At 35.9% G+C, this 14445-nt stretch overlaps 2 protein-coding genes and 1 long non-coding RNA gene across 6 annotated transcripts; 2 read left to right on the forward strand and 1 right to left on the reverse strand.

The window, feature by feature from the left end:
- Window positions 1-2401: 2401 nt before the first annotated feature.
- Window positions 2402-4239, reverse strand: LOC140873470 (uncharacterized). The gene is made up of 2 exons (XR_012148042.1): window positions 3968-4239; window positions 2402-2521 (listed from the first exon to the last, which is right to left on the reverse strand). It is a non-coding gene; the product is annotated as an uncharacterized lncRNA (long non-coding RNA).
- A 2358-nt stretch (window positions 4240-6597) lies between these two features.
- LOC140873467 (ribose-phosphate pyrophosphokinase 4) lies at window positions 6598-9860 on the forward strand. Its single transcript, XM_073276585.1, has 7 exons — window positions 6598-7016; window positions 7550-7865; window positions 7981-8076; window positions 8303-8371; window positions 8609-8737; window positions 9097-9196; window positions 9376-9860. Exons 1-7 carry the CDS (start codon window positions 6682-6684, stop codon window positions 9507-9509), a joined length of 1179 nt encoding a protein of 392 aa, XP_073132686.1. The 5' UTR covers window positions 6598-6681; the 3' UTR covers window positions 9510-9860.
- A 158-nt stretch (window positions 9861-10018) lies between these two features.
- LOC140873479 (protein POOR HOMOLOGOUS SYNAPSIS 1-like) lies at window positions 10019-13358 on the forward strand. 4 transcript variants are annotated; one of them, XM_073276603.1, is made up of 8 exons: window positions 10019-10447; window positions 11298-11423; window positions 11528-11593; window positions 11672-11775; window positions 12344-12546; window positions 12621-12682; window positions 12807-12834; window positions 13013-13358. In XM_073276603.1, the coding sequence occupies exons 1-8, from the start codon at window positions 10184-10186 to the stop codon at window positions 13069-13071; spliced, it is 912 nt and encodes a 303-aa protein (XP_073132704.1). In that variant the 5' UTR covers window positions 10019-10183; the 3' UTR covers window positions 13072-13358. The 4 variants fall into 4 exon arrangements, with proteins under 4 accessions (XP_073132704.1, XP_073132707.1, XP_073132705.1 ...); XM_073276606.1 differs by having other exon boundaries at window positions 12639-12682; XM_073276604.1 differs by having other exon boundaries at window positions 12350-12546.
- Window positions 13359-14445: the final 1087 nt, after the last annotated feature.

Genomic DNA, 14445 nt, shown 5'->3' on the forward strand with positions numbered 1-14445 from the left:
ATTGATTGTTGTCTATTATTGTTGATTAATTGATTATGAGAGATTAGAACTCGGGTCGTCACAGAGAAGCAGCTCAGGAACAAGTCGATTCCGTTGGTGAAGATTCAGTGGAGTCGTCACGGAGTTGAATAAGCGACTTGGGAGACCGAATCTGATATGAGGCAGCGATTTCCAGAATTGTTCAATTGAGGTGAGTTCTTTTCAGTATGGTTCTTTCTTGTTTCAGTCTGTGATCTGTCAGATTTCGAGGACGAAATAGAATCTTAGAGGGGGAGAATTGTAAGGCCCTGAAATTATTTTTCGTGATTAACAGAATTTGTTATTAATTATTTTGGAGATTTATTGAGCCGGGACTGAATCGAATTAAATTGGGAGTTTCAGGGACCGAAATGCAAAAGTTGGATTTTATAATTGTTAACTCAAGCAAGTTGCCATCCTCTCCATCACATCACTCCTATTTCCTCTCCTCCTTTCCTCTCCATTCGTACGTACTGAAGCGAGAAGCCATGGGAGACGCTTATTCAAGCTTTTCCTTCTCCTGATTCGCACGATCCGACCGTCAGATTTTGATTCCGAGTTGAATTTCACGATCACCGCAACGAGGGCTTCGTTCTGACGTAAGTTTTGCTACGATCCTCGAACTTTGATTTTTGTTGTATTGTCAGAATTTGATAATCTTCGAGTATGTTGTGCTTGAGCTAGCATAGATTGTGTATTCGAAGTCGGTTTGGAAAAAGAACGAAGTTTGGATTTTATATGAATTTTTAGGCTTAAATTCGAAAATGGGGTGTTGGATTTTGGTTGGATTTTGATTGATTTGTTGGTTGAGAAGTTGATATGGATTGTATAGAATGGTTTGATGATGTTGATGATTTTTGGTTTGACCGTTTATAGCCGTTATGCCGTCGAAATCGAGTTTGGATTGAAGATTTTATTGTTTCGGTTTGATTTCCGGGTTTGGTCGAATTAGTAGATTGATATCGAATCCGTATAATCTTCATTTTCATATTTGGATTGGAGTTTCGGATTTGGATCGAACTTAGGAGTTGATCGAATTGAGAATCGAAGACGGTATATTGATTGAGTTTATTTGTTTTGATTTGTTGTGATTCGATTGATTATTTATTTGAGTTCGTTTTATTTTCAGATTTGAATCCTCGACGGACTTGAAAGGTAAAAGACGACATTGATTTGAATGGGGTTGAATACTCGAGTTCGATTGATTCTCGAGCCTCGAAAATCACATACTGCATGTTTATTTGTTTGGGTGAATTTGATTGATCATTTTATTTACACTTGCATCCATATTGAGCCGATTTCTTGATTCGTTTTGAAATTAGACGATTTAGGGAGCTATATTGAAGTGGTCTTGGATTTCGAGTTTTTCCAAGTGACAGAATACTTCTTATAGTTGCTCTGAAGTCTAGGGGTTGAGTTGAACAACATCCACCTCGAATGAGTGTGTCGGTGAGTTGTTGTGAAGACTTGGCCCCGGGATCCCAACCAAATACCGATTGATATTTCGATTATCAGATTTGATAGTCCCGAGTTTTGAAGTCATGCACACATTCATTCTCATTTTGATTTGTTATTGATTATTGCATTTCAATCTGAGGTGTTTATCTGATATTGCATGCCTGTATCTTTTACTTATAAATTATATTTCTAACCGATTTATCCGGCTGTTGTCTTTGTTTGTATGTGTACTTGGCAAAGGAGGATCATGAGCAGGACCGAGTCGTTTGAGTTAGCTCGGGGTGTGATGATAAAAGTGAGACACCGTGTCTTAGGATTGTGTCATTTGAACTTGTGTTGTTTTGATTAGTCGATCGAATTATATCGTCGAACTTGTATTGTTAATCGCGTTTTGTTGGTGTTTCGAATCTCTTATTTTATGTAGGAGCTATGGATTGAACCTTGGTTGTTGGGATCATCGAATTGAGTTTGTAAAGATGTTATTTTTATGCCCTCGAGTGCAGCTGCCGAGTTGACGGCGCGGGCGCGCTGAGATGGGCGCGGGCGCGCCGTTGTTCCGCGAGGCGTGGGCGCGAGCGCGCTAGCTTCTGCGAGGTCCCGGCGCGGGCGCGCTGGTTTTTGCGAGGTCCCGGCGCGGGCGCGCCTATTTAGGCGCGGGCGCGCGATCCCTTTAAAAAAAAAAATTGATTCGTTTTTTCGCGACTCCTCGTGTTCGATTGTGTTTAATTAATCAAGTATAGAAGATTAGAAACAGGGTATCACATATAGAAACCAATAAAATTAATACCACAACAAACACTAAAACATATATAAATTATATCATTTAACAATTAAAAATCCAAATACTAGCTAAAACAACATGAACATATTATGCACTAACTCTTTCCAAAATTAAATAAAGAAACCCGTAAAAAGAATCTGAAGCTAGTTCCGTGAAATAACACCACAAATGCTCAGAAAATACTTACAACTTGAGTATGAGAATAGGTGGTGATCGTAAACTTGTTGTCGCTGCTCAAGTAATCCTTATTTAAAAGATATAATTCTACATGAAAAAAAAATCACAGCTAATAAACAAAAAAACGAAAGAAACAAACACTAAACAATAATCAAAACAACAACCATATTTAACGTAGTAATTCCAATTTCAAAGAGCAAAAATACTGTTAAGGAGACAAAACAACTGTTGACAAGCAATTAAAAGCAAGACAACATACAAGACTGAATTGAGGTCAGGAAAAGTTGACTAATAAGAATTCCAATAGCTTCACAAGATTCCTCGATAAGAATTCCATATGCACGCTTTTCACATCTTGGACAAATTTAAAGTTTTTCTTGCATTTAATTTAAGCTTAATTGGTTTGAATTTATATATACTAAAACGAACTTCCACTGAAACAACCATTATTCTATGAGAAAATTCACATAAGACAAGATTCAAACTTGTTATAAATAAGGTAACATGGAAAGAACAAGAAAAGAGACAAAAACATAAAGATGAATATACTTGTATCCATAAATAGTATGCAAAAGAACGATACGTGATTTATTCTCGATGATGGATCTACGCAACATCCTCTCATGTTGTATGTCAAAGAAGATACATCTGAAGCAAGTTAAAAATATATAACGAATCCCATATTTTGAAACATATGATAGACAACATAGTGTTTTTTCTTTGTAAATAGACAGCATGGTGAATTCTAAAACACAATACCTAAAATAAATCATTTCTAGAGTAAATAATAGTGAGATATCATCCACGAATTCCCTGAAATACTGCTTTAAGCTTGTAACCCAAGCTTGACGACCAAGAAAAGACCATAAGTTATTCATTAATGGCTAAACCAATTCCAACATCTAAGCATCCAACTTCTAAGGAGCAAAATTTATTAACTATAAATGCTTTATAAAAAAGATTAATTGTAACTCGCTAATGTATTATATATATTATTGACATTGGCGAGTCATTTATAAATTAATCTTCTGTATCCATTCATTATTGACATCTAAATTAACTTAATGTAAATGGTTTTTTAAGGTTCCCTGCAAACAAAATAAAATTTATACTTTAATATATAATTTTGATTGCTTTATAACCTCACATCATTCATCCGTCATTCCAAGGATTGAGATAAATTGTGAAAATTTTGAAAAAATGGAAACTCGGAAGTCAAAGATGCGCCACATTGTCAGAATTCTCGTTACCGATTATGATATAACATATCAGTGAATAATACAAAATATCTATGAACACATCGTATATATACTTGAATAAAATTATAATCAATTAATTATAAGATCTATATATCAACCTAAGGAAATCAATAACAAGGATAAAATGGCTCAATCGCGGGAAAGGGGAATAGATGGATGTAGAAGAAATGTCTCGATTTGAAAAAAGCGCAATTCGAAATCACACATTTATTGTCAACGAATTGAAGCTTAATTAGGATTTTGGAGTAAATGGAAATGAAGATGGAGAAATTACCTTCGTTTTGAGATTCAGCCGGCTTCTACTCGGTGATTTCTCGTCTTCGAGCGGCGTGTAGGGTTACGGGGAGAAAAATAAAGGAAAGGGGGAACAGGGTTTGTGGAACGAGAGAGAGATTGAAGAAGCAGAGATCTGGTTTTATTTAATAAAAATGATTTAAACGCGCTCGGTCACAACATCTTCTGCTCTAGCGAGCTCAAAATATTAACTCTCTGTCCAGGGCGCGCTAGAGCACTATTTGTCGTGCGCGAGCGGGATCTGGACAGTAAGTTGTCTATTGGCGTGCTAGAGCACAAAAACTTGGACTATAACTCTATGTTTTTTGACATAAAAAAACTTATTTTTGGTTATATATTTTTTTAATGCTTATAACAAAATGAAATAATACTTATAATGGTTTGATATTAATAATAATATTAATCATTTTAATAATATCAATTATAAAATATATATATCGCAAAAAAATATCTCCATTTATTATAATTGTCACAATAGATTCAAAATTAAATTATTGCATAATATTAGTGTAATACATATTTTTAGTGTAATACGTTAAAAAATTATATGTAATACAATTTTTTTGTGTGTAATATCTTATTAAAAAAATTGATTATATTAGAATAACTTTTACAGTGTTCATATAATAATAAATACAAGCAGTGGAACATTCATTATCAAGATTTTTTTTTTCAGTTTAGTACATGCATTTTTATTAAATAAATTAGGAATAATAAAATTATTATTATTATTATTGGACATGGATGTTCTTAATCCCTTTATTTGACTATGGAGGAAATAAAATTGGGAAAGTAGGAAGGAAATGAGTTGAATATAATTTGGTGGCATAGCCACGGTTTTTTAAAAACAGTGGCTAAATTTAGATATGTTTTATTAAAAACCGTGGTTAAAATAACAACAGTTTCTTCAAAATCATGGCTAACTTTAGCCACGATTTTTAAAAAAATTGTTGTTAATTAACCACAGATGAACCGTGGTTAATTGGTCACGATATATAGAAAATCGTGGTTAATTAGCCACGATTTTTTTTCTCGTGGTTAAATAAACCACGGTTTTACAAAAGCGTTGTTAAACTTGCAACGGTTTTTTACATACCGTGACTAATTACCATGGATTTAAAACTGTGGCTAACTTTAGCCACGGTTTATAAAAAAACCGTGGCTATTTTAGCAACGGTTTATTAAAAACCGTGGTTAATTAACCACGGATTAAAAAATCGTAACTAATTAACCACGGTTTTCTATAAACCGTGGCTTAACTTAGCCACGGTTTTTAAAAATCCGTGGTTAATTAACCACGGTTTTAAAAATCGTGGCTAAATTTAGCTAAGGTTTTAAAAATAGTGGCTAAATTTAGCCACGGTTTTTTATTAATCCGTGGTTAAGTAACAACGATTTTTAATAAACTGTTGCTACATAGCCACGGTTTATAATTTCCGTGGCTAATTAGCCACAGTTTTTAAGAAATCGTTACTAAATTTAGCCACGGTTTATAGAAAACCGTGATTAAATGGCTTATTTTTTTGTAGTGGGAACAGTTAAATAGATTTGCAGTGGGAGGAGTATTGAGAGACCATGAGGGCAAGGTTCTATTGGCGTTTGGAAAGAAGATATCAAAGCCTCACTCGGTTGTTTATGGAGAGCTCACAACGATTATGGAGGGTTTGCGATTGGTGCTAGGAAAAGGATTGGAAATTCATGATATCTATTCGTATGCTCTTTTGACGGTGCAAACAGTCACTAATTCAGAAGAGGATTATAGTTATATCGGCGCTCTTGCAAAGGATAAAGATCTATTGACTTCTCGTCTGATTATTAAGTTAAATCATTGTCGTCGATCGGCTAATAGCATAGCCCATAGGCTAGCTTCTTTTACAATTTTTTTCCCCTCCTCGTTTATTTGGGAGTAGGGATGTTACCGTTTTGGTTAGTGGATCTTGTATTAGAAGATTTAAACTCTTCTTAATAATATTACAAGTTTTACTGTAAAAAAATTATTATTTTATATAAAACCAATAAAGTTTAACTAAAAAACGATGATAAACAAGGGGAGAAAATACAATTTTAGTCCTTAATTAGGTTTCATTAATAAAATTATTCCCCAATACATTATAACTTAATGTTTTTAGTAATTAAATATTCAAAAGCGTCTCTTACAGTAAAAATAAATAAATAAAAATAAATAGCGTCTCACGATTTTGTACTCCATGTACATTCTTCTCCCTTCTCTAATCAAGCGCATGCTGTAGCTTTGATTTCAGATGGGAAAATATCGTAACTCATAAAATTGCTCTTTTAGTTTCTTTTTCCTCTTTATTTTTTGTTTTGGTGAATTTTGAATTTCTTTCATGATTCGTTACACTCGTAACAGACGATTTTCAGCAATAACTTTATAAGTCTTTTTTTTAAAAAAAAAATGTGAAAGTTGAATCTATTTAGATAGAGTTTAAAGACAAAAAATAATTTAGATAGAGTAAAAATCTAGTTTCCCTAAAAAGTCTAAAACGAACATGGCAGCTTACATGGCAAAGTCGACCTTGCGCGTTATCCATCATCACTGTCACGTCCCTATATATATAAATAAAATAATAGCCGGCAAATATCTGAAAGCCGCTTAGCTTAAGCAGTTAAGCTTGCCTCTTTCTTCATTCAACTCCGCCCCGCACGCGGCGGTCACCGCCGTTAACTACACCAATGTCTGCCATTTCGCCAACCTCTCAATTTTCTGCATCGTCCAGAAAAACCCAAAATTCTCTTCTCCCCTCTAAAAAACATACCTTTTCCCTTCGCTGCGAGATCATGAATCCCACTTCTGCTCCTCAGAATTGGACCGTCGACTGCGTCTCTTCAACCGATCCAATTCATATTATTATCAAACCTCCGAGTTCAATTCCTATGCCTTCTACCATGAATTCTTCGCATAAGAATTCGAAAAGGGTTTGCCTTTTTCATTGTTCTGAGATGAGGGATTTGGCTGAGAGAATAGCCGCTGAATCCGACGCCATCGAGCTTCGTAGCATTAGTTGGAGGTAACATTTTTTCAGTCATTAGAGAATTTGATATTTTTTCTTTCTAGTTTCGTTAAGAGAATTTTTTTTTATTTTTATTTTAATGTCAGTGAGATGGGATCTTCAGTAAGACTACGAATTGCAGTCTTGTTGTCTCGTATGTTGCGAGGAATTTTAAATTTCTGTGTGATCTCTTAAGTATGTGTCTTATGTCGCGACATTCTCATGGAGGGATTCAAATGATTGCCGCCTGTTTTGAACATGAAATCATTTTACCTTTGTGAACAAATATGCTAGCATCTTCACTTTATCAAGTTGATGTCGTGGAATCCATCACCTGTTAGCCTAAGTCCTCCTGGTTGCGTTGGGACATTCATTTACTAATGCACTTCTTGGAGGTTCGGTTATTTCGTTTATGAAGAACATGTTAGGAGACAATGTATTCTCATATATAATTTTCTTTCTCGATTTTCACTCTTGAAATATATTGACTAGAGTATCTGCAAGGTTTATGCCATATGAAAGTGTCTTATTTAATAGTAACAACCTATCAGGGCCTTCGAAGATGGATTCCCCAACTTATTTATATCAAACGCTCCAGGAGTTCGTGGACAACATGTAGCTTTTCTAGCTTCATTTAGCTCTCCTGGAGTCATTTTTGAGCAATTGTCTATCATCTACGCCCTGCCAAAATTATTTGTCTCATCTTTCACTCTTGTACTGCCGTTTTTCCCCACGGGGACTTCCGAGCGTATGGAGGATGAAGGGGATGTTGCCACGGCATTTACATTGGCCAGAATCTTGTCAAATATTCCTATATCAAGGGGTGGACCCACTAATTTAGTCATATTTGATATACATGCCTTGCAGGTGAGTACAAACATATTTCTTTGGGGACTCGGTTATTGTTCTCCAATGCATTCGTACTATGAAAAAACCTGTTTATTCTTAGTGTGACCATTTCCATTTTTTCTTCGTACTGTAGGAGAGATTTTACTTTGGTGATAATATTTTACCTTGCTTTGAAAGTGGTATACCGTTGCTTTTGAATAGGCTCCAACAACTCCCCGATTCTGACAATGTAAGCTGCCGCTTTTTGGATCTCCTTGGAGAAATTTATTTCCATATTATTGGAATGTTCTTGAAATTTATGTATTTTATGATTTACATGTTTTGTGAAATTTATCGGTACTAATTTTCTCATACTTCTGCAATGATGACAATTAATCAATCCAAGAACTAGCTTTTGTGAAATTAATCAACCCAATTAATTGTAAATGTTGCCAGTTTCTTTTACTTCTGTCCAGATCACAGTTGCCTTTCCAGATGATGGCGCATGGAAACGTTTTCACAAGCAGCTGCAGCACTTCCCAATGGTACTACTTTTTAAATAACTTCGATGCCAAACATGACCGAGTATCATGATTCGTTGGCAATAATTATTTTTTGTGTGTTAATTTATATATTTTATATTTTATCCTTAAGTTTGTAGATTCATGTCATGGCTGCAGGTACATACAACTGGTGTCTTGGTTCTCCGTTTTTCTTTTATATGATTATGAACCATAGTGCTCTAAGGTGATGTTACTTAATTTGTTTGGTTCAATTGGCAGATTGTTTGTGCCAAAGTTAGGGAAGGTGATCAACGAATTGTATGCCTAAAAGAGGGAGATCCTGAGGGACGCCATGTTGTGATAGTGGATGACCTTGTGCAGTCAGGTGGCACTTTGCTAGAGTGTCAGGTTAGTGATAGAAGTTAACTGCATGGAAAGAGAGTTATCTATTTGGATTTTTCACCAAATATACTGGAAAAAAGATCCACAATTTTAAAATTATCGTTCTTTCGTGCCACAAAAAGATATTCAGTCATTCTTCTTGTCATCATATTCACACACTTGTAGCCATCACTCTTTGGCGATCTTCCTCTCATGCACGGCTAGATGACGCACGTGTTCTTTTCATTCGTTTGGGTCATCTGCTTCAAGCGAGGCAAATCATTGCCAGAGTATCTTAAAAACCTTGTCTTTGTTGCTTGTGAGAGTCTGAAAAATTGTGATACATTATTCTAATTTTACAATCCTTGTAATATGTGGTTTATCAGAAAGTGCTGGCCAAACATGGAGCTGCAAAAGTAAGTGCCTATGTGACGCATGGAATTTTCCCAAACAAGTCATGGGAGAAATTTAAACATGATGATGGAGGTGATTTTCATTTGAAAATTTTTAATTTTATATATGTTGACCTTTCAATCTAACATTCTCATTAATTTGTATTATTTCTTTTACAACCAAGGCGTGGTTTTGACCTTTTACCATGAATTCTCTCTTCGTGGCGTATGTTTGTAACACTTCATTTAAAGATCACTGCTTAATCTCTTCAGGAAACCCTTCGACCGGGATGACTTACTTTTGGATCACAGACTCGTGCCCACAAACAGTGAAGCAGGTAAAAAACAAAGCCCCGTTTGAAGTTATAAGTCTAGCTGCTGCTATAGCATCCACGCTTCAGGTTTAATAGTTGGTCCATGTAGAGATACTGCTGAAGTGAAGGCATGCAAAGCAAGCCAAGGCTTCACATCCGGGGGATTTTTTTGGTATTGTATACTATGTGAGTAGAACAATGCAGGTGCCTTATCAGTAGTATCATTATTCTTTGCTTTGGAAATAAGAAGCCCAGACGTCAATTTTTGTTTTCAAGTAAATTAGTTATCATCTTTCATGTGTGATTTGTTAAAAATATTCAACTCGTGCACTAATTTTTTTTATTAGCTTTTTGTGTGCGACGATGGGGATGCTCTCAAATGTTGTTTTGTACGTCATATTACAGATTTTCAAGCTACAACGGTTCCATCCCAACTTTAATTTTCAATAATTGTATTAAGGTTGAGATTTTAGTGGCGACTTACATATAAATTATATCACACATGTTTGATTTGTAGAACTAAAAGGGCCAGTATTAATGTGAAATAGATTTAACGGTCTTGAATAAAATCTGAAAGGTCTATATTCTTCGTGGACCCAAAAATATTAAAGTCGTTTGTTTCAAAAAAATAAATATATTAAAGTCGTGATTGTCTGCATTATCTCCAAACAATGCGACTCTACGCACTGCGCGGCTCTTTGAGCTATATAATATAAGCCACATCAGCACTCGGCTCTTCAATTTCCCCGCAGTTCGAAAATTCGGAAATGGCGGAATCACCAGTAACAACTCCCTCCTCGGTCTTGGATCAATGGAAAATTCATTACGCACGCTTCATAAATTACAGCTCCACCGTTGTCAACCGCACCCATCCTTCTCTCACGCGTCTCTCCGCCGCCTGGAAAAATCGTCACCAAGGAGGCACTTGGATCACCGCCTTGTCCGCTGTCTCACTCAAGCTCATGTTCGAACGAACTGCTGAGGGATTGGATGACGTAGTTCTAGTCATTTCTCTTCGATCTCGCGTACTTGTAAGTTTAAATTTCCGCTGGAACAAACTTCTTCTTTATATGATGTACTCTGTGATTTTATCGGTACGAGAATTTAAGCTCGATTTAGGTGCTTGAACGAGATCAATCGATCTCCAGCTCGTTGATTTCCTGTAAATATTCTGAGATGTTGTTAAATGTTAATGTACGTTATTTCAGGTGCTTGAATAAGATTGAGCAATCTCCTGCTATTTAACATGTAGCAATATCTGTATCTTGCAGCGTGCCCATTTTTCTGTTCTTAACTTGATTTGGATTTATATTTCTAATTGAATGGGAAAGAAATTGTCTGTGTAAACTCGGTGCTGCTTTTATGTTACCCGGTTGTTATCTGTAATAAGCGATTGGATTTTCTGTTAAAGTTGTTCACAGAAAAGGCTACAGAAGTTCACAACAACAAAAGTTATTTGAAGTAATTATTTGTTGTCTCTTAATCTCATAACAATATTTTTTGGCAAAGAAGAGCATAGATTGGATTCTACTGGCAATTAAATCATAGGTACCATATTTAATTTAAGTGAGCCCCAACATTCAAGTTCAACGCATGCACAATTTTCTAAAATTCTCCGTTGTCACATGTGATCCAGTTATGACAGCTTCTGTGCATTTTTAGTTGTTTCAAAGGAATGTCTATTTACAAGAAAAAGTTGAGTTGTGATGTTTATCACCAATAGCAGGGGATCCCTGCCATTACTCTTGTTCTCTGCTTACAGAACTACAGAAGTGTACCCACTACTTTGTCCTCCAATTCTAATGATGCCCTGGTTGAGCATGGATAGTGTAGTGTCCTGTATTTAGTAAGTTTGGCATGGATATGATTAAAAAAATTTAGATCTTACAGGAAGAACATCACATCTCAAAGATGTATTTTTCATGGCCTCAAGTTTCATGTGTGTCTGGGTTCCCCGCAAGGGGGAGCAGGGCTGTTTTTGTGAGCTATAAAGACGATATTGGTCAGGCAAGTTGCTGGCACTTCCATGCTATTGATAATTATTCGAGGATTCTGTGCTAATTTTTAGAATTACCTTTAAGTCAAAAATTCAAGTTTATGCTTCTCCACAGATCCAGAAATTCGCAATGCATTTTTTCACCGTCTTTGAAACAGAAAAGTTCATGGACGTCCTGAAGGTAAATATGGCACTATCAATAATTTTAGCACCTGAAACTAGTTATTTATTTCCACTTGGTATGATAATTCCTTCTCAGGAAATTAGTGCAAATGGAAGTCCTCGACTGCTTGAATACCCTGGGCTTAATTCTGAAATATCATCCCAGGCCGAGGTATTACCTTTTGATGGACCCACGTGCAGGTTAGTAGCAGGAGCTTACCCTTAACTTCTCTCACTGCTCCTTATAATGAACTTTTGTCAACAACAAAGGAGTGACAAGTATAGGTGGACCCAGAAAATTCAATGAAAATGAATTAGTGTATCAAGGAGTGATACTTATGACTTTAAAAAAATTGCAAACAACTTTGAAGACATTCAGTGGGATGGTGACTGAGCAAAGTCTACCTCTGGTTATAAATTCTTTTACAAAATGAAGTCTGATGTCATGCTTATTTAGGGTGGATTTAGATACAAAAATTGTAGATTAAAAATAACGCTTAAATAAGTTATTTTTTTTTTTGTGAAAAAACAGAATTAGTTTTGATGTTTGGATAAATGTTGATTTTTTTATTTATTTTTATATTAAAGTAGAAGAGAAGCCAAAAAGATATAAATTCTAGCTTCTAAAAAACATTTTGTAAAATGTTTTTTTTTTTAAAATAATTTTTGTAACCAAACAATATATTTTTTAAGAGAATCATTCTTTTTTTTATTTATTTAAAAAAAATGTTTTTACTGTGTTGACTTATACAATCAAACGCACTCTTAGTATCAGGTCTGATCGAGATTGGCAGTGCGCGGCATCAGCAGAGACAAGTTCCCAGCTGATGCTTCCAGTCCTTGAATCTAATGCAGTTCAAGAACAATTTGTACCTGAAGCAATAGAAATTCGGGAAGCCGCAGAGACAATAGCATCGTTTCCTCCCAGTTTCACGCAGTTGCTGAATAACTGCAACCCTGCAGTTGATGAAGGTACCTTGCCTCATTCATGATATGCTTACCACGCCCACAGTTTAATTAATTCTAGTCTGGCTTAGTGTTGCCAGTTAATTATCTTTGTGCAGCAAAGCCTATAAAACACGTGGAAGATCTTAAAACCCAATTTATGGTACGCCCTCTTCCTTTCCTCATACAATATTCTTTCCTCATACAATATTCTCTCCTTTTTGCAGGATTTCATAACTTTGTAAAACCATTGCTGTAGTATTAATTAGTTCTTATCTTTCTTACAGCGATACCTGGAGGGAACTTCATTACAAGGTATGATTTTAGAGAAGCAATCATCTTCTTTCGATTTGTTTGGTCATTATGGGAACGAACAAAAAATAACTGTAACAAAATTTCTGATTGATCAAAATCTTATGGAGTTGTGCCTGACTACCGAGAAAACATGGCTTCCTTTAACGAATGGTTTGGTTTGATCTTCTAAACATGACAGAGATAATTGCAACAGTTGAAAACGTCATCAACGAATTTGGATATGACATCGCTCTGTAAATGAAGCTTATCAAGTGACATCACACTTCAATTACATATAAGTCTACGGTAACTAGTTGTGCTCTTTCATTCACTCAGATGTACATTGACAAGGGAATAGGGTCAGTTGGATAAACTGCAAATAAGTGCAATGAAGACAAAATCATGCATATATTTTTATTTCCTCGGAATGTCTCTGTTGCACATGATAGTTAATTCAAATATATCAAGGGCATGGTTTTGTAACTCTCGTTGGTCATTGTTCTAATTTGCATATTCTGCATCAACATAGTATCCCCAACCGCTATCCAATTCTGTTTTCCTTGCCAACGAATTTGAATCTCTAGTACGTTGCATGACTTAATGATTGTGTGCATTGTAACGAACAATAATCTAGATGAACAAATCTCAGATACAATGGAATCGCCATCTCCATATTCAGAAATGGTAGTACATGAAAATACCATATTATATTACTTAATCTGAATCAACTGCACTTAAAATTCGTTTCTACGCGACCCCACCTTGTTGGAAATGTGAATATCTCATCGATTACACATCAATCAACGCACTAAATATCGACAAAAAATTGAAGGATAAATAAAAAAAATTGAAACACAACGCGTTAATATTGAATGGATACATAATCAAACAACCTTAGTGAATACGTTTATGACGCTCATGGCTTCTTCTCGACGATAGCCAACAGAGTGCTGCTCAACTTCTGTATCTCGTCGGTAAAGTTATCGACCTCCGTGGAAGAAACACCGAACTCATCAAGCCCATCTTTGCAATCCGAAAAAGAAGTTGCAGACAGGTAAACTCTCAAGGAAGAGTCAGGATCATTCTTAACGAATCCAAGGCAAGATTGGATGTTATCAATCAAGGATTCATAAGTTTCATGGCATGTGCTGTCGATGGATTCTTTTGTCTGTGGCTTAAACGCGGACGGCAGCTTGGACCCAACCGTGTCGGCTATCGATTTGGCGGATTTGGCCTTCTGTAGAGCCGCATTGAGCACGTTAGTCATGGCTTCCTCCCAGGTTTGGGCTCCCTTTGCGAGACTGGTGCAGAAGGTCTTGTCATCTGCGGTTTTGCAGAAGCGGTTGACGGCAGCGGAGGGGATGAAGAGGGTGGTGGCGATGAGGGCGATTGTGAAAGCAATCGTGGTTCTTGGTGAAGCCATTGCTTTTCTTTTTCTAGTGGGGGGGAGTACTTTGATTAAAAAAGATTATTATTTATCTCGCTTATTCGTCCTTTGAGGCGTTTGAATGCCAATTAAGGACGTTTTATTAAAACGGTGATTGAGTTTTGGTTTGTAGTTTGGTTAAATAAGTGTAGGAGTGGATCGAGGCTGCGTTATTTTCTCGTTTGCTTTTGGCCTTTCTTGAGTTT

The sequence above is a fragment of the Henckelia pumila genome, unplaced genomic scaffold (assembly GCF_033568475.1).
Source record: "Henckelia pumila isolate YLH828 unplaced genomic scaffold, ASM3356847v2 CTG_601:::fragment_2:::debris, whole genome shotgun sequence".
NCBI lineage: Eukaryota > Viridiplantae > Streptophyta > Magnoliopsida > Lamiales > Gesneriaceae > Henckelia > Henckelia pumila.

Excerpts from the sequence above, each read along its gene's own strand:
- LOC140873479 (XM_073276603.1), top strand. The coding sequence starts at position 10,184 with ATGGCGGAATCACCAGTAACAACTCCCTCCTCGGTCTTGGATCAATGG. Across the intron at positions 10,448-11,297 it reads CTCTTCGATCTCGCGTACTT|ATCTTACAGGAAGAACATCA; the intron begins GTAAGTTTAAAT and ends AAAAAAATTTAG. Across the intron at positions 11,424-11,527 it reads ATAAAGACGATATTGGTCAG|ATCCAGAAATTCGCAATGCA; the intron begins GCAAGTTGCTGG and ends GCTTCTCCACAG.
- LOC140873467 (XM_073276585.1), top strand. The coding sequence starts at position 6,682 with ATGTCTGCCATTTCGCCAACCTCTCAATTTTCTGCATCGTCCAGAAAA. Across the intron at positions 7,866-7,980 it reads TTGATATACATGCCTTGCAG|GAGAGATTTTACTTTGGTGA; the intron begins GTGAGTACAAAC and ends TTCGTACTGTAG. Across the intron at positions 8,738-9,096 it reads GCACTTTGCTAGAGTGTCAG|AAAGTGCTGGCCAAACATGG; the intron begins GTTAGTGATAGA and ends GTGGTTTATCAG.